The sequence below is a fragment of the Oncorhynchus keta genome, unplaced genomic scaffold, assembly GCF_023373465.1.
Source record: "Oncorhynchus keta strain PuntledgeMale-10-30-2019 unplaced genomic scaffold, Oket_V2 Un_scaffold_1044_pilon_pilon, whole genome shotgun sequence".
Taxonomy (NCBI): domain Eukaryota; kingdom Metazoa; phylum Chordata; class Actinopteri; order Salmoniformes; family Salmonidae; genus Oncorhynchus; species Oncorhynchus keta.
Window position 1 is genome coordinate 144523 of NW_026290755.1, and position 22158 is coordinate 166680.

Sequence of the window (22158 nt, forward strand, 5' to 3'; positions counted from 1 at the left end):
GAGAGAGAAGACTAGACCCTACACTAGAGAAGGGGAGAGAGAAGACTAGACCCTACACTAGAGAAGGGATGAGAGAAGACTAGACCCTACACTAGAGAAGGGATGAGAGAAGACTAGACCCTACACTAGAGAAGGGGAGAGAGAAGACTAGACCCTACACTAGAGAAGGGGGAGAGAAGTGAAGGGGGGAGGAAGTGAAGGGGGGAGAGAAGCCTACACCCTACACTTGAGAAGGGGTGGGAGAAGTGAAGGGGTGAGAGAAGCCTACACCCTACACGAGAGAAGAGATGGGGTAGGGGTGAGTGTTATGTTGCCAGCCCCCCAAACATAACACTGTCCTATAATATAACCCGGATGAACTCCTTTATGAATGTGCTTTGTAATGGTTGTTTTGATCAAGTGTCTGGCAATCCTGTGGTAAGTGATTCATTGATGCTGAAAAGCAATTAGCATTGGAATAAATACTGGAATAAATATTTGATGGATCTTTTGCCTTATTGCATCATATGAATGTTGAGAGGGCAACATTACCAGTGATGATTACCCTTTCCAAGACCATTACCCTTTCCATGACCATGACCCTTTCCATGACCATGACCCTTTCTATGACCATGACCATGAGTACATATTACACCAGCAGCTTATCTAGAATCAGTGTCTGTATTCACAAAACCTTTTAGAGTAACAGTGCTGATCTATGATCAGTTTTCCGTTTAGATTTACATTGAATGATATGACATGGACAGGAAGGAACCTGATTCGAGATCAGCACTCCTACTCAGAAGCTGTGTGAATGCAGTGGTGAACACGCTGTGTAATTACATCAGTCTTTGGAGCGAGCTCTGGTGTGAATTCTAAGAAAAGAGAGGGCAGGAAGGGGGCAGGGTTCGCGAGTCATGGTTTGTAAAGGGGGAGTTTCCTCATGTTACGCAAGCCCGGCTAGCTCAGTCGGTAGAGCATGAGACTCTTAATCTCAGGGTCGTGGGTTCGAGCCCCACGTTGGGCGCATGTCTTTTTGAAAGATCGCTTTAAACCTTCTCAGTATATAATAAACGACGTTCTTAGTTTGAGCAAAACATTTGATATTCTCTACACTTGAAGTCTGGTGCTGTGGGTTTAATATATAGAAAAAGTGCATGTTCCTCCTGTACATAAAAAAATAATGAATTTAAATAAATAATAAATAAATGCCCAAAACATTCTTGTGCACTCACAAGGCATGTTTGCGTTAAAGCAGAAAATGGCTTTTATGTGTTTTACAATAATTAAAAGTATTCGACTCGGAGTTTATTTTTCCCCCCTAAATCACAACGTACTCTGAGAAAATAAATGATGAGGTATGTCAAAAAATGTTTTCTGAGAGGGTGGGGTTTGTTATGCTTGTTCCGTGGCAACTACCAATGAGAGGAGCGTATTTGAAATACGTCATGGAGCACCACTTTCGAAAAGTGGCACGAACTCAGCTGATCGTTACTAAACTAACTGGATCTCAAGCCTTGTCTACTTTTTCCTACTTGTTACACGACTGTGGCTAATAAGATTTTATAAAAGAAGGTGGGTTCTTAACTGCTTCAATGAAAATGTACTTGGTATAATCAATTACACAATTTCAACGATTAACAGTTCGTATTAGTACCAATGTTACATGCAGCAAAGCTACAGCGTACGTTATTGTATGCAAGTTATACTAATGTTTACCTAATTAGTTATGGATACAATGTATTAAAACACTAAACTGTCGCTAATGTCATGATGGCTTTCTGCAGAGAAAATGAGCTCTGGAAATGCACTACAGTCAGTGTCTCCTCACAACAATCAACCGCCGCCGACACCAAGCCTGGCGAAAAGAAAGAAGATTCAAGAGATGTAAGTTATGAAAGTAGGAATGATTGTTAGATTAATGCATGTTAAACCAACAGTTGTTTTTATACAGTATTACAATAGTGGCTTGTCGCCTTCCTTCCCGCCCGAGAGCCCCTCAGTGGAGGTGTCATAATACCCATAAAACCTAGCGGTCAAGCAGGGAAATAGTTCCAATCGTTTTTCCCATAAGGGATTTGAGAAACACTTAAAATAAGGGCTGTGTTTTGTGTAGGTTTACGTGACATTTTGATAACCATGTAAGTCTCTCGCGGACACGGTGATACCGCTCTATTTACTGTGTGATTTGAAAATGTTATTTAGCGTCAAAGTAGACATCGTGCAAGACTACAAATCCCAGCAAGCTCTTGGACATTTATCTCTAGCTGGAACCTTTTGCAAACGGGTACATTTAAAGAAATGTAGCCCTTTTTTAAAATTACTACATTTCGTCAATATTAGATGGTTAATCCAGAGATTCATACCTTTGCCTCGATTCGGCAGTCTCGTCCAGAACATGGCATTTGTAGTTATTTATGATAGCCACAGTAGCAGCTAACCAGCATTTAATTTGTTGGAAGCAAATATATTGATAAGTCACCTTGTCCCGAGAGACTTGTTATCAAAACGTCAAGCCAGGGTAAGCCTACATGAAACACAGCGCTTATTGTAAGTATTTCTAAAATCCCCTACAAGGAGAAATGTAATGGTGGAAAACCATTTGGAACCATTTCCCTGTTTGACCGCTAGGTTTTATGGGTATTATGACTCATACTGACATGAGCATCTCCTCCATTATATACAGATTTGCCTCTCCTCAACTCAATTTAGAGAGGAAGAGAGGCCCCACTCAGTAGAAAATCTGGCCTCCTCCAGCAGGTGGTGGGTTTTTTTCCCACCCACCAAGCAAGGAGTTTGTATGGAATGTTGAATTTGTTCAACCAAAAAATACATCCAAAGAAAGGATAGGCGGGAGCTAGACAGTCCGCCGTGCCGCTTTGTGGACAACAACTCCCGTTTAGAGCGGTGAGACGTGTATCTTGCCAGTATATTCATTATCTTTGATTCAATTCACCCACTGAGGTATAATAAGCTCTCACCTTTTCAAATAGTTCCGGTTACCATGTGAGAGGTGACCTATAACCCATGGGAGAGTGCCCCTAGTCAGGGTCATGGCTAGAAGGGATTAAGACCGCTCTCAACCAACTCTTGAGGCCATAAGCAAAGAAGAAAATGCTCACCCAGAAGTGGCACTCCTAGTGGTCGGGGACTGCATCGATAACGACGTCCCCACAGTGACTGTACGTACATATCCCAACCAGAAGCCATGGATTACAGGCAACATCCGCATCGAGCTAAAGGCTAGAGCTGCCGCTTTCAAGGAGCAGGAGACTAATCCGGACGCTTATAAGAAATCCCGCTATGCCCTCAGACGAACCATCAAACAGGCAAAGCGTCAAAACAGGATTGAGATTGAACCCTACTACACCGGCTCTGATGCCCGTCGAATGTGGCAGGGCTTAAACTATTACGGATTACAAAGGGAAACCCCGGCGCGAGCTGCCCAGTGACGCGAGCCTACCAGACGAGCCAAATGCCTTTTATGCTCGCTTCGAGGCAAGAAACACTGAAGCAACAACACATCTGCCACTCTGATCCTTAACACTGGAGCCCCTCAGGGGTGTGTACTTAGTCCCCTCCTGTATTCCCTATTCACCCACTACTGAGTGGCCTAACACAACTCCAACACCATCAAAGTTTGCGAGGAATAAGAGATCAAGGAATAACAAATATATTTAACTAAAGTAAACTATATACAAGTAACAATGGTGTGTGTGTGGTTGTGTACATAGATGTGTTTTAAAAGGTGCCAAAACAAAACAGCCAAACCCAACAGTTTGTCTATGAAAGGTGTATTTATCTCCAGGACGCACCCGAGCCCAGGTGTGTCCCTTTTCACTGACAACCCTCCCGACTCCGCCCACTGACATCCTATTAAGGAAAACCTGAGCAGAGAGAGAATTCAGCAGATCGAGTGATCTGGATTTCTAAACCATTAATATTAATGTTGGATCTGATTTTTAACAACTAACATTTTCGATGGCAATAATAAATAGATATGCTGATAGTGGACAACCTTGTTTTACTTCTCTTGACAGTGTTTAAAACTTTCTGAGAAGTAGCCACTATTTTACACCTAGGATTACTATACATAACTTTAACCCATTTTATAAACAATTCTCAAAAATGGAAATATTCCAGGCATTTATATATAAACTCCAGTCCTACTTTATTAAAGTCCTTTTCAAAGTCTGCTATGAAAACCAGGCCTGGTTTCCCAGATGTTTCATAGTGTTCTATTGTTTCCAGTACTTGTGTTATATTATCTCCAATGTATTGTCCATGTAAAAAAAAAAAAAAAAAACCTGTCTGATTAGGATGAATAATATCTGACAACACCTTTTTTAATTCTATGCGCTAAAGCATTTTGCTTGAGTTTTTGCATCATAACACTGAAGTGTAAGAGGCCTCCAATTATTTTTTTAATGGACTGGATCTTTATATTTACCACATGGCTCCTGTTTCAGTAATAATGAAATATATGTGTGTGTGTATGAGTGGTTAAAACGTGCTAATAATGGTCCTCTGAGTATATCAAAAGGTTTGGTATACCTCCACTGGTAGGCCATCCAACCCTTGAGTTTTCCTGGACTTAAAGGCTTTAATTGCATCAAGAAGTACCTCCTCTGTAATTTGGCTTTCACTAGTTGGCTGATTGCCTGATATATTCTCTTGCTCTCTTCTCTCACTCGCTCTCTTTCTTGCTCTACTCTCTTCTCTCTCTCTCTCTCTCTCTCTCTCTCTCTCTCTCTCTCTCTCTCTCTCTCTCTCTCTCTCTCTCTCTCTCTCTCTCTCTCTCTCTCTCTCTCTCTCTCTCTCTCTCTCTCTCTCTTCTCTCTCTCTGTCTCTCTCTCTCTCTCTCTCTCTCTACTGCCTTGTGTGGCAATGTAGGTCTGCAATAAGGAGTCCAACAGACAGTGTGATGTCCCCATGTACAAGACAGCTCATGAAGAAAGCTATCAAGGACATGTAAGTATAATTCAAATGTTATTGGTTTTGTTTTTGTCATTTGACTTGACATTTGGAGTATGTGGATTTGACTATGTTGACCCCCTTTCTGTATCTGGAGCATGTCTAAATGCCATTTTTAAAACGTGTTTATTCTTGATTCCAGACCGTCATCTCCCAGACCCAGACGGGAAGCGAAAGAGAACACTGCAAATAAATGAATGACCTTTTTATGTACAGTGTGATGTCTTTACGGTATTCCTCTCTCTGCTAAGATGGTCAGATCAATCAATCATTGACACTTTCCTGACATTATACTGTGTTTAAGATGTTCCTACTAACCAAGCTGCTCACACTTTATTGATCCACTATGCAATATGGGGGGAGGGGGTTATATTCTTCATCAATATTGTTATATTCTTCATATGGGGGGGGGGTGTATATTCTTAATCTAAATCGCACTGTTCGGGTTTATTGTTATTCTTGTGAATGTATAATGCTATTTGCACTTTAGAGGACATATGCTGTTCATTGTACACTACTTTAAGTGGTGGGGGTGTTATCTCAAACAAGTGTTCTGTATGTGTGCCCTTTGCACAGGTAGATTTCCATGGTTTAAGAAAATAAAACAAAAATTAGACTACTTTATATTCTGTTTGTACATTGGCTTTATGTTGCTCAGTTTTCAATATGTAACTAGCAAAAAAAAAGGACTTAGCTCACTGCTTTCAATAAACATATTTGATATGGAAGAGATCACTTGTGTGTCACCGAGTCATCAGGCATGTATGAAAATACCTGTCTTACGTTTTGTTTGTTTCCATTGAAAGTGATATTCAAGAGGTTTGTTGTGACCGTAACTAGTGTTGGATAAGGCTGTAGTGAAGCTCTTTGTTTGGTTTGATATGTCCAAGAGATCATTTCAATACCAATTTGACCAGAAGTCCCACCAGCGCGTTGCGACTCACGCGCCACCCTGAAGAAGGCCGGTGAGCCGCTCGTCGTTTGTGCGCTTACATTTTTTTTGCTATGCGATTGCTAAAAGAAAGGCTTGAACTTTTCCACAACAGTGCCTTGGGATTTTTTTTGAAGTATGAACGTTATCTAGTTAAGATTAGGGTAGACATTCAGAAAATTACCCCTTAAGTCTCTAGTAGAAACAGAAATAAGTTAAGTTTGAACAAAACAAGCATACTTCTTTCTGAAACGAAGATTCAAGGAAATCACGTAGTCTTCGCTCACTGTGTGTATGTACAGCATGGGGGATTTCCACATCTTGTTCTGGGAGCCTTCCAAGAATTATGATCTTTTGATGTGAAAATAAGCAGATTTGTCAGAAATTCATAAATAAAATAGCACTGTCGTATGGCTCAGAGGAGAAATAGATTCCTCATGATTTTTGTGTGACAAATTATTCTCACTCGGGAGGGTCTTGCAGTGATAATGATCCTGGGTAAACCAACCAACCACAATAATGATAACCTATCATAATACGGTCAAAACAATATTCTGTTTTTAGGAGTTATACTGACTTCTGGGTATCTTTACTTTCCGTCTTTCAAACTGTCTTATTTTGTTTATGTTTTTTTTTTGTTAAATAAAATGTCCTAGTTTCTGTATTCTTTACTCTAACATATATTATGATTGATGATCCATTGGGGAAAATAGACTGAGCTTCTCTGTTCAGCTCCAGCACTTTGGGATTGTTGCTGTCCAGTTGATCATATGATCCCAGAGCATGACGCAGAGAGCGACGCCATTAGGAGGAGGAGGAGGAGGAGGAGGAGGGGTGTTGAGAGGGGAGAGCAGAGCGAACCAGCCAAGCTGAGGGTGGGGGGGGAAATCAGTTTGGGTCTACAAAGAGCTGGGCGAGTGTCAAATTGGTTCCTATTCTGATTCGTTGTCTTCGACTTATTGATTTCGAGTTGACACATCTCATGTGATTAGAGGGACATTACTATTCGACTGGGGCTACTTATATTCCCAATCATATCTAATTTCACCATGGCGGCTGGTGGCGGAGCGGGTAACAAAACCTACTCGTTCAAGGTGGTTTTGTTGGGAGAGGGTTGTGTCGGCAAGACCTCGCTCGTGTTGCGCTATTGTGAAAATAAATTCAACGACAAACACATCACCACACTTCAGGTACGTTGATTTACGTGGCTAGCTGGATGTGTGATTCAATCTTGTCCGGACGACGACAAAAAAAAAAGGGTTAAATGTGCTGTATGTAGAAAACAGAAAAAGGTGAGCTAGCTAACGTTAGCCTAGCTGCTAGTGATAGCCTGTCACTAACTCACAGCAACAGCCATTCATCTGTGTCGCAGCTCGCTAGCTAGTTTAGGACAGTCCACCCACAACAAGTCACTGCAACCTGTTCAACATGGTTATTTAGGGTGTTTACCAAGATGGCTAACTAGCTCGCTAGCAATCCTGATAACGCCAACTAAAATTGACAAACGCCTGCTAGCTACTGTAGCTAGCTAGTTTTCCTAGTAGCCAACTGTCACAGCTGTAAAACAAATAAAATAATAATCGAGCTAAAAGCTTTATCTCAACTATACATTGGTGCTATCCAACATGAAACAAGTGTTCTTCAACGTGAATGTGGTAGAGGTGAATTTGCCCCAATGAACAGGAAGTAGCCCACTCAAGAGTTACCAAATCAACAACAACCAGCCAGGTTTAAGTTCCTGTCCAGTGGTCAGAAAGCTTCACTCGTTGCCCCAAACGTGGCCCTGCAGGACAGTTGACTGAACTGAACAAGGATTGAACTACTACTATGACATTGCATTTATGCAGAGTAGAGAAGGGTCACGTTTACTCCACACCTAAAATCGCATTGAGATGGACAACACAGACTAGATCTGTCAGTAAGCTCAGGGCTTCTCATAGCAGTAGGTTACACAATATGTGGTTTTGCAATGCCGGACGTGATAAGGTTTCTAGGTGTTTGTAGCAGGCCTTTACAGTGCTGTTGCTAAACTTATCCTCTTATATGAATCAATACGCTTGTGCTGCCACATAATCACACATTACTAGGGTATCAAATTCAATCCTATACGATCACAGTTGCTGTCAAGCAGTCTAACTAGTGTACTAAGCAATTTGTTTGTACTTTGCATTACTGCAAACAGTTAAACCTGTTGCTGACTCCTGGAAACTGTAGTAACTGTAGTGAAGTTGGCTTACCGATAGGTTAGTTATGAACTTAGAATGGACTGTGTTTATTGCTCTCCTGAAAGAGGCAGCATAACTCCTTGTCTCTTTCTACCAGGACATCACAAGAGGGTGTTTATTACTCAAGGCAATGATGAGAGGAGCTGAATGGGAAAGTGGTTTCACTGCTGCACTGCCAGTGGGCCTCGAGTCTTAGGGACTAGAGAAGTAGTCTTCTCGGATCCTGAAAATGAGCTCCAAAACTGAATTGGATCTGTGAAATTCCCATCCGAGACCCAGTCATTTTTTTTCTACTTCTTCAAAATCAATATTGGATCCGAGATGGACCAGTGTCTGTATCAGATCCAAAAGATTTAAAATGCTGTTTTATTTACACAAAAGCAAGCAAAATATGCTGAAAAATATAAATGCAACAACGTCAAAGATTTGAACGAGTTAAAGTTAATATAAGTAATTGATTAGGTCGTTATCTATGGATTTCACATGACTGGGAATGAAATAATGCAACATATTTGGTGGACGTTCCTGCATGCCAGTAGCACACAACCTCAACTTGAGACATCTGTGGCATTGTTGTGTGACATAACTACATGTGTCCTTTTATTGTCCACAGCACAAGGTGAACTTGTTTAATCAGCTTCTCGATACGCCACACCGGTTAGGTGGATGTGTTATTTTGGCAAAGGAGAAATGCTCACTATCAGGGATGGAAACCAATTTGAGGATGGTTTTGTGTGGACATTTTCAGGGCTCTTTTATTTCAACACTTTACTTATTTTAGTTGTGTAGTTTTGACTTGTCTGGCAGTGAATGTTAATGTTGCACATGTGTTTTTAGATGTATTTAAAATAATTGATATTTTTTGTTTTAGTATTTTCCATAAGTCCTTCTGTAGCTCAGTTGGTAGAGCATGGCGCTTGTAACGCCAGGGTAGTGGGTTCGATTCCCGGGACCACCCATACGTAGAATGTATGCACACATGACTGTAAGTCGCTTTGGATAAAAGCGTCTGCTAAAATGGCATATATTATAAGTGACATCCAGAATTTAAAATGTTGAGACGAGAAGGGACAGGGTGTGTGGTGGAGATGCATCGGCGTGTCTCTCTACAGAATACGCTCTGTAAGGGACAGGGTGTGTGGTGGCGATGCATCGGCGTGTCTCTCTACAGAATGCGCTCTGTAAGGGATAGGGTGTGTGGTGGCGATGCATCGGCGTGTCTCTCTACAGAATACGCTCTGTAAGGGACAGGGTGTGTGGTGGCGATGCATCGGCGTGTCTCTCTACAGAATGCGCTCTGTAAGGGACAGGGTGTGTGGTGGCGATGCATGCGTGTCTCTCTACAGAATGCGCTCTGTAAGGGACAGGGTGTGTGGTGGCGATGCATCGGCGTGTCTCTCTACAGAATGCGCTCTGTAAGGGACAGGGTGTGTGGTGGCGATGCGGCGTGTCTCTCTACAGAATGCGCTCTGTAAGGGACAGGGTGTGTGGTGGCGATGCATCGGCGTGTCTCTACAGAATGCGCTCTGTAAGGGACAGGGTGTGTGGTGGCGATGCGTCGGCGTGTCTCTCTACAGAATGCGCTCTGTAAGGGACAGGGTGTGTGGTGGCGATGCGTCGGCGTGTCTCTCTACAGAATGCGCTCTGTAAGGGACAGGGTGTGTGGTGGCGATGCATCGGCGTGTCTCTCTACAGAATGCGCTCTGTAAGGGACAGGGTGTGTGGTGGAGATGCATCGGCGTGTCTCTCTACAGAATGCGCTCTGTAAGGGACAGGGTGTGTGGTGGCGATGCATCGGCGTGTCTCTCTACAGAATACGCTCTGTAAGGGACAGGGTGTGTGGTGGAGATGCATCGGCGTGTCTCTACAGAATACGCTCTGTAAGGGACAGGGTGTGTGGTGGAGATGCATCGGCGTGTCTCTCTACAGAATGCGCTCTGTAAGGGACAGGGTGTGTGGTGGAGATGCATCGGCGTGTCTCTCTACAGAATGCGCTCTGTAAGGGACAGGGTGTGTGGTGGCGATGCATCGGCGTGTCTCTCTACAGAATGCGCTCTGTAAGGGACAGGGTGTGTGGTGGCGATGCGTCGGCGTGTCTCTCTACAGAATGCGCTCTGTAAGGGACAGGGTGTGTGGTGGCGATGCGTCGGCGTGTCTCTCTACAGAATGCGCTCTGTAAGGGACAGGGTGTGTGGTGAGATGCATCGGCGTGTCTCTACAGAATGCGCTCTGTAAGGGACAGGGGTGTGGTGGAGATGCATCGGCGTGTCTCTCTACAGAATGCGCTCTGTAAGGGACAGGGTGTGTGGTGGAGATGCATCGGCGTGTCTCTCTACAGAATGCGCTCTGTAAGGGACAGGGTGTGTGGTGGAGATGCTCGGCGTGTCTCTCTACAGAATGCGCTCTGTAAGGGACAGGGTGTGTGGTGGAGATGCATCGGCGTGTCTCTCTACAGAATGCGCTCTGTAAGGGACAGGGGGTGGTGTGTCTCTACAGAATGCGCGTGCATCGGCGTGTCTCTCTACAGAATGCGCTCTGTAAGGGATAGGGTGTGTGGTGGAGATGCATCGGCGTGTCTCTCTACAGAATGCGCTCTGTAAGGGACAGGGTGTGTGGTGGCGATGCATCGGCGTGTCTCTCTACAGAATGCGCTCTGTAAGGGACAGGGTGTGTGGTGGCGATGCATCGGCGTGTCTCTCTACAGAATGCGCTCTGTAAGGGACAGGGTGTGTGGTGGAGATGCATCGGCGTGTCTCTCTACAGAATGCGCTCTGTAAGGGACAGGGTGTGTGGTGGAGATGCATCGGCGTGTCTCTCTACAGAATGCGCTCTGTAAGGGACAGGGTGTGTGGTGGCGATGCATCGGCGTGTCTCTCTACAGAATGCGCTCTGTAAGGGACAGGGTGTGTGGTGGCGATGCATCGGCGTGTCTCTCTACAGAATGCGCTCTGTAAGGGACAGGGTGTGTGGTGGAGATGTCGGCGTGTCTCTCTACAGAATGCGCTCTGTAAGGGACAGGGTGTGTGGTGGCGATGCATCGGCGTGTCTCTCTACAGAATGCGCTCTGTAAGGGACAGGGTGTGTGGTGGAGATGCATCGGCGTGTCTCTCTACAGAATGCGCTCTGTAAGGGACAGGGTGTGTGGTGGAGATGCATCGGCGTGTCTCTCTACAGAATGCGCTCTGTAAGGGACAGGGTGTGTGGTGGAGATGCATCGGCGTGTCTCTCTACAGAATGCGCTCTGTAAGGGACAGGGTGTGTGGTGGAGATGCATCGGCGTGTCTCTCTACAGAATGCGCTCTGTAAGGGACAGGGTGTGTGGTGGCGATGCATCGGCGTGTCTCTCTACAGAATGCGCTCTGTAAGGGACAGGGTGTGTGGTGGAGATGCATCGGCGTGTCTCTCTACAGAATGCGCTCTGTAAGGGACAGGGTGTGTGGTGGAGATGCATCGGCGTGTCTCTCTACAGAATGCGCTCTGTAAGGGATAGGGTGTGTGGTGGAGATGCATCGGCGTGTCTCTCTACAGAATGCGCTCTGTAAGGGACAGGGTGTGTGGTTTATGCGTCGGCGTGTCTCTCTACAGAATGCGCTCTGTAAGGGACAGGGTGTGTGGTGAGATGCATCGGCGTGTCTCTCTACAGAATGCGCTCTGTAAGGGACAGGGTGTGTGGTGGCGATGCATCGGCGTGTCTCTCTACAGAATGCGCTCTGTAAGGGACAGGGTGTGTGGTGGAGATGCGTCGGCGTGTCTCTACAGAATGCGCTCTGTAAGGGACAGGGTGTGTGGTGGAGATGCGTCGGCGTGTCTCTCTACAGAATGCGCTCTGTAAGGGACAGGGTGTGTGGTGGAGATGCATCGGCGTGTCTCTCTACAGAATGCGCTCTGTAAGGGACAGGGTGTGTGGTGGAGATGCTCGGCGTGTCTCTCTACAGAATGCGCTCTGTAAGGACAGGGTGTGTGGTGGAGATGCGTCGGCGTGTCTCTCTACAGAATGCGCTCTGTAAGGGACAGGGTGTGTGGTGGAGATGCATCGGCGTGTCTCTCTACAGAATGCGCTCTGTAAGGGACAGGGTGTGTGGTGGAGATGCATCGGCGTGTCTCTCTACAGAATGCGCTCTGTAAGGGATAGGGTGTGTGGTGGAGATGCATCGGCGTGTCTCTCTACAGAATGCGCTCTGTAAGGGACAGGGTGTGTGGTGGAGATGCATCGGCGTGTCTCTCTACAGAATGCGCTCTGTAAGGGACAGGGTGTGTGGTGGAGATGCATCGGCGTGTCTCTCTACAGAATGCGCTCTGTAAGGGACAGGGTGTGTGGTGGAGATGATCGGCGTGACAGAATGCGCTCTGTAAGGGACAGGTGTGTGGAGATGGTGGAGATGCATCGGCGTGTCTCTCTACAGAATGCGCTCTGTAAGGGACAGGGTGTGTGGTGGAGATGCATCGGCGTGTCTCTCTACAGAATGCGCTCTGTAAGGGATAGGGTGTGTGGTGGAGATGCATCGGCGTGTCTCTCTACAGAATGCGCTCTGTCTCCTGCTAATTCACATTCATTATTTAATTGTTGACGCTTTTGAATGTTTATTTGTTTTTAATATATTTAGCTCGAGAGCATGAAGTTCCCGGCCTGTGTGGAGATGAAGGCCTGTAGGTCTAAAAGTTTCCATTTGCTCATGTCTGATAGTATTTCTCAGTAACTCACCATCACTTGAGCTGTGCAGCTTCTGAGTATTTTTTTTGCGTCATATTACGTCAATGCATCCATGGCAAATAGTTCCTTACTGTATTCAAAACATCTTTTCAAAAGTCCTTGATAGGCCTGACCATCGTGCCTCGGTGTGAATTAGCATCATATTTCTGAAACCCATATCTCTACTGGAAACTGGTCATAAGATAGGCTACCTTAACACTTATCCCTTGCACAAATACACCTGTCTGTCCTGAGCGCATCATTGGCATGGGAGACGGTGAGGGCCCAAGCGGCCCAGTTGAAACAAGTTCCCTGTAGGGAGAGCTGCTCAAGCCAGACAGAGACAGCGGAGGATAGAGATTCATATATTGAAAGAACCTGAACCAACTGCCATGCGCAGCAAAAGTGATTTTAATCTGGATATTTTCTTCAAATATAATTTCAGATTTAGTCGGCATTTCACATATTTTCACACAGATCTGAGTTCCTTCTCGGGGTAATAGGTTTCGGGTATATTTGTGAAGCCCTCTAGACTAGAGTTTGCTCTCTACTGCACTGCCAGTGAGCCTTGAGTCTTAAAACTCAGACACTCCGGTAGGATTGTCAAATGTTTCCTGGAGAAAGTACTTGGCAGCTCTCTGACTGTCGACACTCAATCTCTTTTGTGTTCACACAGCAAAGACCTTGGAAGTCGTCAGCCACTCAGCCTTGTTACAATACTCCAAACCGGAAGGTGGCAGTAGTGTTGTTTGGCATTGCATATCCGTGCGTATTGCTTGTGGTCTAGATTCCAAGCTGTCTGCGCTGATGTTGCCATTTTTTGTAGAAAGCCCTTCTTTATACTAGCCAGATGGCCATGGCTAGATCACTACCTAGCAAGATGACAATTAAACATTTGAATTCACTCTCCATAGCATACTCCATAGCATATTCGCTAGCTGGCACAACATTGCTAGCATGCTATGGACACTGCACTAACTCATGGAAACTAGCTAGTCCATTGTGATTTAATTATGTCAACTAGCTAGTGGTTAGCTGGCTTGGAGGAAGTATTTAGTGTGGTGTGCACTTAGGCAGTCTGATGGTAGCATATTTTATTTATTTATTTCACCTTTATTTAACCAGGTAGGCAAGTTGAGAACAAGTTCTCATTTACACTTGCGGCCTGGCCAAGATAAAGCAAAGCAGTTTGACACATACAACAACACAGAGTTACACATGGAGTAAAACAAACATACAGTCAATAATACAGTATAAACAAGTCTCTATACAATGTGAGCAAATGAGGTGAGATAAGGGAGGTAAAGGCAAAAAAAAAAGGCCATGGTGGCAAAGTAAATACATTATAGCAAGTAAAACACTGGAATGGTAGATTTGCAGTGGAAGAATGTGCAAAGTAGAGATAAATAATAGGGTGCAAAGGAGCTAAATAAATACAGTAGGGGGAGAGGTAGTTGTTTGGGCTAAATTATAGATGGGCTATGTACAGGTGCAGTAATCTGTGAGCTGCTCTGACAGCTGGTGCTAGAAGTGTGATTGGTGTGATATGAAGTGTGATTGTCTCATCTGTGGATGTATGGAGAAAATGGCCTCTTAAGTTAACTTTAAAATTTTACATGCTCTCTGATTGGCTCAAAGTCAACTTGTTGGCCACTGACGAGCATTGCGATAGGTTGGTTCGGCACGCCGCAGGTACCGTTTTTGTTCTAGCAGGAGAAGGAACAGCCTCCCACTGTGATAAGTACCTATCGGCAGTTCCGGTGTATCTAACAGTTGTTTCAAGGCCTATTGCAATAGGCCTAGTTGTCAGGTGACCATTTTCTCCTGTCAGTAGTACTGGTATTGTTTTGTTTATAGTAGTAGGCCTACTTTAGTAGTAGTGCCAGCTCATACACTGGATAGTAGTTAGTGAATACTTACTAGGGCCTACGTTGACAGCAGTAGGGTAGGCTACAGTCAGTCTCCTCAATGACGATGGTGCTCTTAATCTCACGCCCACTAAGCAAGGTAATTGTGGTAAAAAAAGGGCAGCTGTGATGCCAACAGGCTGGTGTCACACCCGTATTACTAATACCAATATAATCTCTCCGGGAGCTTGCCCTTGCTTGTGGACTCTCTCACAGGTGACTGGTAGGTCTCTCTCGTCAGTGCAAAGGGAATATTAGCATTTCTTTGCTGTCAATCCTTTGGGGTCAAAGTAAAAATGTGTTAAACCTGTCATGAATGGCCAACTTGTTTGCTGGGAAATAGCAGTTTCATTGTTTTGAATATTTGGAGAGAGAGAACCTTTGAAACTACACACTCAGGCAGAAAACAGTTGTGAAACTGCTTGTGTGTGAACTAACTACAATTAGTTAAATACAATCCACCGTGGTCCTACTTTATTTCCTGTTCAACGTGTTTGTTCATTGCATTGTTTCCTGAGATTACAATAGGCAACAAGAGACTGTTCTTCATTTATTAGACATTTTGCACGATAAAATCTATTCCGATGCATATTCTCATTTTCAAGAGTCCACATTCTCATTTACAGGGGCGTAGTTACAGGGCAGAGGAGGGGGGTGAATGAGCCAATTGGAAGTTGGGGATGATTAGGGGCTCATGATGGTATGAAGGCCAGATTTTAGCTAGGACACCGGGGGTCAACACCCCTAATCTTACGATAAGTGCCATGGGATCTTTAGTGACCACATAGTCAGGACACCCGTTTAACGTCCCATCTGAAAGACGACACCCTTCACAGGGAAATGTCCCCAATCACTGCCCTGGGGCATTGGGATGTCTTCTTTTTTTCCCTTTTTTTTTACACCAGAGGAAATAGTGTCTCCTACTAGGCCTCCAACACCACTTCCAGCAGCATCTGGTCTCCCATCCATGGACCGACCAGGACCAACCCTGCTTAGCTCCTAGAGGTGGGATACAGGGTGGTATGCTGCTGGCTTTTTATACACAAAAAACACCTCAAACAATACTTAGAAACGAGAATAATATGGCAACTGCTGTCTAATTACAAACGACTTAAATCAACAGTAAACAAGGCGTTCCCCCACTAATGATGTGCTTCCCTCCCCTTAGGCCAGTTGAGATTGCTTGTGACCAACCCGTTCCAGTGAATTACTATAGCTCCCGTCTAGGTCCAATCAGTGTCATTTAATGAATGCCGGATCTCTATGTCAAGACTCATCATTTCACCTGAGATTGCGTGTGACTAATGTACTAACGGACGGAGACGGATCCACAGTTCCCTCCCCGATTTCATCGTGGGGGGGCAATGATGTGTTGTACAACTAGGTAGCCTAGTGGTTAGTGCGTTGGACTTGTAACCGAAAGGTTGGAAGATCGAATCCCCAAGCTGACATGGTAAAATATCTGTTGTTCTGCCCTTGAACAAGGCAGTTAACCCACTGTTCCTAGGCTGTCAAGAATTTGTTCTTAATTAACTGACTAATTTCCTCATTTCGTTCTCAAGCAGGCAGAGAAAGGCTGTTTGAAGAAATGTCATGACAGCTGCTGTCCATCGAAATGCGCACTTTTGATCTTTGCCGTTGATAGCTTGTGATGACAAAGCCTATAGTTTTCCTGTCTGGTGGCAAGTGTGCCCTCTATACGTCTCTATGGGTCTGTATTGGCAAGTGTGTCCTCTATACGTGTCTGTGTTGGCAAGTGTGCCCTCTATACGTGTCTATGGGTCTGTGTTGGCAAGTGTGCCCTCTATACGTCTCTATGGGTCTGTGTTGGCAAGTGTGCCCTCTATACGTCTCTATGGGTCTGTGTTGGCAAGTGTGCCCTCTATACGTGTCTATGGGTCTGTGTTGGCAAGTGTGCCCTCTATACGTGTCTATGGGTCTGTGTTGGCAAGTGTGCCCTCTATACGTCTCTATGGGTCTGTGTTGGCAAGTGTGCCCTCTATACGTCTGTGTTGGCAAGTGTGCCCTCTATACGTCTCTATGGGTCTGTGTTGGCAAGTGTGTCCTCTATACGTGTCTATGGGTCTGTGTTGGAAAGTGTGCCCTCTATACGTGTCTATGGGTCTGTGTTGGCAAGTGTGCCCTCTATACGTCTCTATGGGTCTGTGTTGGCAAGTGTGCCCTCTATGGGTCTCTATGGGTCCATGTTGGAAAGTGTGTCCTCTATACGTCTCTATGGGTCCATGTTGGCAAGTGTGCCCTCTATGGGTCTCTATGGGTCCATGTTGGAAAGTGTGCCCTCTATACGTCTCTATGGGTCCATGTTGGCAAGTGTGCCCTCTATGGGTCTCTATGGGTCCATGTTGGAAAGTGTGCCCTCTATACGTCTCTATGGGTCCATGTTGGAAAGTGTGCCCTCTATACGTCTCTATGGGTCCATGTTGGAAAGTGTGCCCTCTATACGTCTCTATGGGTCCGTGTTGGCAAGTGTGCCCTCTATACGTCTCTATGGGTCTGTGTTGGCAAGTGTGCCCTCTATACGTCTATGGGTCTGTGTTGGCAAGTGTGCCCTCTATACGTCTCTATGGGTCTGTGTTGGAAAGTGTGCCCTCTATACGTCTCTATGGGTCCATGTACATGCGGTCCATAATCATAACTGACAGCTGGACGGAGAGATTTTAAAGATAGGAAATCTGTAGAGATGTTTGGCTTGGTTTACGGTGCCTTCAGAAAGTATTCAGAACCCTTGACGGAAACATCACATTTCCATTTCCACATGTATTCAGACCCTGTACTCAGTACTTTGTTGAAGCACCGAAGGCTCTGTACGTGGCTAATTCAGCAGCCCATATGATGGGGCAGAACTTGTAGACAAGAACAGAAAGCAGCAGCACAGATCAGAGGAGAATCTAGTGATCAAACCTGGGTTAGGAAGTCGCCTGTCTTTGGTCGAGCAAGAGCGGTTCTCCTTGCTCCCTCCCACAATCAAAGGTGAGGTTTCTTTTCTTCGCGAAAGCAACAGTAATATAACACATTTACTTTCCACACAAAGTAATACATTTAGATGACTCCTTGCTATCCCCAGTCCACCTGGCCGTGCTGCTGTTCCAGTTTCAACTGTTCTGCCTTATTATTATTCGACCATGCTGGTCATTTATGAACATTTGAACATCTTGGCCATGTTCTGTTATAATTTCCACCCGGCACAGCCAGAAGAGGACTGGCCACCCCACATAGCCTGGTTCCTCTCTAGGTTTCTTCCTAGGTTTTGGCCTTTCTAGGGAGTTTTTCCTAGCCACCGTGCTTCTACACCTGCATTGCTTGCTGTTTGGGGTTTTAGGCTGGGTTTCTGTAAAGCACTTTGAGATATCAGCTGATGTACGAAGGGCTTTATAAATACATTTGATTTGAGATAAATGTAACAAGTTAATATTACTTTTTTCAAGTAACTTATCCCAACACTGATTATGACTGTCATAAACTGTTGCTTACAATCTATTTACCTAGTTTAGTAGGCCAAATACTATGGTAGCCTGAACAGGCCCGGTAAACACACAGGTCTAGTGTTTAATCTTTTATTACTGATCATCTGTCCCCATGCTGACCTACCCTAGGCTAGACTTATTACTGATCATCTGTCCCCATGCTGACCTACCCTAGGCTAGACTTATTACTGATCATCTGTCCCCATGCTGACCTACCCTAGGCTAGACTTATTACTGATCATCTGTCCCCATGCTGACCTACCCTAGGCTAGACTTATTACTGATCATCTGTCCCCATGCTGACCTACCCTAGGCTAGACTTATTACTGATCATCTGTCCCCATGCTGACCTACCCTAGGCTAGACTTATTACTGATCATCTGTCCCCATGCTGACCTACCCTAGGCTAGACTTATTACTGATCATCTGTCCCCATGCTGACCTACCCTAGGCTAGACTTATTACTGATCATCTGTCCCCATGCTGACCTACCCTAGGCTAGACTTATTACTGATCATCTGTCCCCATGCTGACCTACCCTAGGCTAGACTTATTACTGATCATCTGTCCCCATGCTGACCTACCCTAGGCTAGACTTATTACTGATCATCTGTCCCCATGCTGACCTACCCTAGGCTAGACTTATTACTGATCATCTGTCCCCATGCTGACCTACCCTAGGCTAGACTTATTACTGATCATCTGTCCCCATGCTGACCTAACCTAGGCTAGACTTATTACTGATCATCTGTCCCCATGCTGACCTAACCTAGGCTAGACTTATTACTGATCATCTGTCCCCATGCTGCCCTACCCTAGGCTAGACTTATTACTGATAATTTGTCCCCATGCTGACCTACCCTAGGCTAGACTTATTACTGATCATTTGTCCCCATGCTGACCTACCCTAGGCTAGACTTATTACTGATCATTTGTCCCCATGCTGACCTACCCTAGGCTAGACTTATTACTGATCATTTGTCCCCATGCTGACCTACCCTAGGCTAGACTTATTACTGATCACCTGTCCCCATGCTGACCTACCCTAGGCTAGACTTATTACTGATCATCTGTCCCCATGCTGACCTAACCTAGGCTAGACTTATTACTGATCATCTGTCCCCATGCCGACCTAGGCTAGACTTATTACTGATCATCTGTCCCCATGCTGACCTACCCTAGGCTAGACTTATTACTGATCATCTGTCCCCATGCTGACCTAACCTAGGCTAGACTTATTACTGATCATCTGTCCCCATGCTGACCTACCCTAGGCTAGACTTATTACTGATCATCTGTCCCCATGCTGACCTACCCTAGGCTAGTACTGATCATCTGTCCCCAGACCTTAGTACTGATCATCTGTCCCCATGCTGACCTACCCTAGGCTAGACTTATTACTGATCATCTGTCCCCATGCTGACCTACCCTAGGCTAGACTTAGTACTGATCATCTGTCCCCATGCTGACCTAACCTAGGCTAGACTTATTACTGATCATCTGTCCCCATGCTGACCTACCCTAGGCTAGACTTAGTACTGATCATCTGTCCCCATGCTGACCTAACCTAGGCTAGACTTATTACTGATCATCTGTCCCCATGCTGACCTACCCTAGGCTAGACTTAGTACTGATCATCTGTCCCCATGCTGACCTAACCTAGGCTAGACTTATTACTGATCATCTGTCCCCATGCTGACCTAACCTAGGCTAGACTAAATGTCAACATCCATTGATGCCGTGGAAACATCAGCCTGAAATGACAACACAGGAAGATTAGCCTGTACAGCCCCGAGCAGATGTTATGCCATGTTTGCTCTTCCCTCTGAAATGAGCCATGAAATGAGCCACTCAGAGACCACTACAGGCTACTACAGACTCGACGATGAGTGAACTTTGGCACAAGCCCATAATTCTACTGTCATGTAAGCTAGTTTGTAGTGTAGTAGTCATGCCAACCTCGAGTTGTGCTGAACCCGGTCTTCAGACCACCCTAGACCTCTCAGACCCCTTCTCACACTACTGAGCCAAGCTGTTCTTGTCTTCAGACCACCCTAGACCTCTCAGACCCCTTCTCACACTACTGAGCCAAGCTGTTCTTGTCTTCAGACCACCCTAGACCTCTCAGACCCCTTCTCACACTACTGAGCCAAGCTGTTCTTGTCTTCAGACCACCCTAGACCTCTCAGACCCTTCTCACACTACTGAGCCATGCTGTTCTGTTCTGGCCTGGTTACACATCCACCATAGTCGCCGGAACTGTTCTGGAAAGGACGATGTGAAAAGCAATGATCTGAGCCAACACAGTCTGGTTAGGGTGTGTTTATGGTGCGTGTCAGTTTATTACAGGCATCTCAAACCACTACCTGCAGTATAGGCTACAATTTCATGTTCATTCCATTTAGTTAGTGTTTTGCTCTTTGGCTACTGTCTTGTCATTCTTGGCTCAATTTCATGACGTGTAGCCTAACGGGTATGCAACGATGTGCCAAATCGTCATTTGTAGGGTAAGCATTAGAATAAGCCGCTTCAATATTTGCAGCCACAGGTGACAATATTTCTCTAGGAGCTGATCCATTGTCAGTATTGTGGAATAATTATAATGTTCAGGTAAAATTTGAATGGGGAAAGCTGATCCGAGAGCAGCAGTACCTTTTTTTGTCTTTCCATCCTATCAGTATTGACAAACGCCTCAACGACGTGACCGTTCCCTCTGTGTGCTGTTTAGGGAAACACGTTACAACTTCGGCCGTTGTAGGAAAGATGATCGATAAAACACTCAGAAGCCTAAATTCCATCGCTATCTGGAAACTGGGCCCAGGTTGTTAGCTTAGCCTAGACGCGCTCAGGTTGTTAGCTTAGCCTAGACGCGCTCAGGTTGTTAGCTTAGCCTAGACGCGCTCAGGTTGTTAGCGTAGCCTAGACGCGCTCAGGTTGTTAGCCTGGCCTAGACGCGCTCAGCTTTATAGCCTGGCCTAGACGTGCTCCCGTTGTCCAGAGGTCAGCAAGGGTCAGGTTTAGAGAAAGTGTCCTGAACTGACTTGGCCTACCACCACAGCCGTTTAACCTCCACAGTAATGGCTGCTGTGAAGTGTAGATAAAATATAGCCGTAGCATTTTATTTTCTTCTTTCATTTAAACAGTGAGGCTTAGATATCACACGTGTTTACGTATGGTTAACCTAATCAACCGTCCATTTTTAGAAGAAAGGTTTCGTCTACTAACTCTGAATTGTGATCAATAGCTCTTCACTGGCTTTGTGCTGTCAGTGTTCTAAACTCTTCAACAAACCCTCCCACACAGGCTCCTGGTTTCTACATGTCTGAAAAGGAAAGGAAAGTGCCTGTTTTCTAGCACAGCTACCTCAGAGCCAAGTTGCTTTTGTTTCTAGTGAAAACGCTGCCTTGGCTGTAACCTGACCCTCCCACAAGTAGAGAGAGAGAGAGAGGAAGGAAGGAGTACGAACTAGGGTCGTATTCATTAGGACACACAAATGAAAACGAATGTGAGTGTTTCTTATTGGACACCAGGTAGTAGTCCGTCCCCTCGTTTCCGTTCTGTTTCTTCCGTTTGTTGCCTAATGAACACAACCCAGGCCTATTGTTTTGGGTAACTGGGTCTTTTAGGTTCACACACTCCTCAGCTGAACAGTAAAGGAGAAACCAGGGGGGGGGGGGAGAGAATAACTTGCAGTTCGTTAGCTGAAGAGGATTCAGGTTTAGTTAATCATGACTGACTCTCAACTCTCATTTAAATACTCGTCCAAACTGTCAGCTCCATTAGGCAATGTTTGGACATAGTCCCATGATGACTAACTCTTATCCCAAATGGCACCCTATTTGCTATGTAGTGCACTACTTTAGACCAGGGCCCTATGGTCAAAGGTAGTGCACTACATAGGGAATATGATGCCATTTGGGATGCAAATCTGTAATCCAGCTTTGTTTCATCACACTCTAATATGAAT

General features: G+C 45.3%; 1 protein-coding gene, 1 long non-coding RNA gene and 1 other non-coding gene across 4 annotated transcripts in view; all 3 read left to right on the plus strand.

The window, feature by feature from the left end:
• Positions 1–933: 933 nt before the first annotated feature.
• trnak-cuu (transfer RNA lysine (anticodon CUU)) lies at positions 934–1006 on the plus strand. Its single transcript has one exon. It is a non-coding gene; the product is annotated as a tRNA-Lys (tRNA).
• A 398-nt stretch (positions 1007–1404) lies between these two features.
• LOC127927267 (uncharacterized) lies at positions 1405–5333 on the plus strand. 2 transcript variants are annotated; one of them, XR_008126727.1, is made up of 4 exons: positions 1405–1554; positions 1767–1866; positions 4873–4950; positions 5096–5333. It is a non-coding gene; the product is annotated as an uncharacterized LOC127927267 (long non-coding RNA). The 2 variants fall into 2 exon arrangements; XR_008126728.1 differs by lacking the exon at positions 1405–1554 and adding an exon at positions 1603–1663.
• Positions 5334–6737: 1404 nt separating this feature from the next.
• rab21 (RAB21, member RAS oncogene family) overlaps positions 6738–22158 on the plus strand; it is a 44140-nt gene continuing 28719 nt past the window's right edge. The window contains exon 1 of the mRNA XM_052513395.1: positions 6738–7074. Within this exon, the coding sequence (XP_052369355.1) occupies positions 6934–7074 (141 nt within the window). The 5' untranslated portion in view covers positions 6738–6933. The remainder of the gene's footprint in view (positions 7075–22158) is intronic.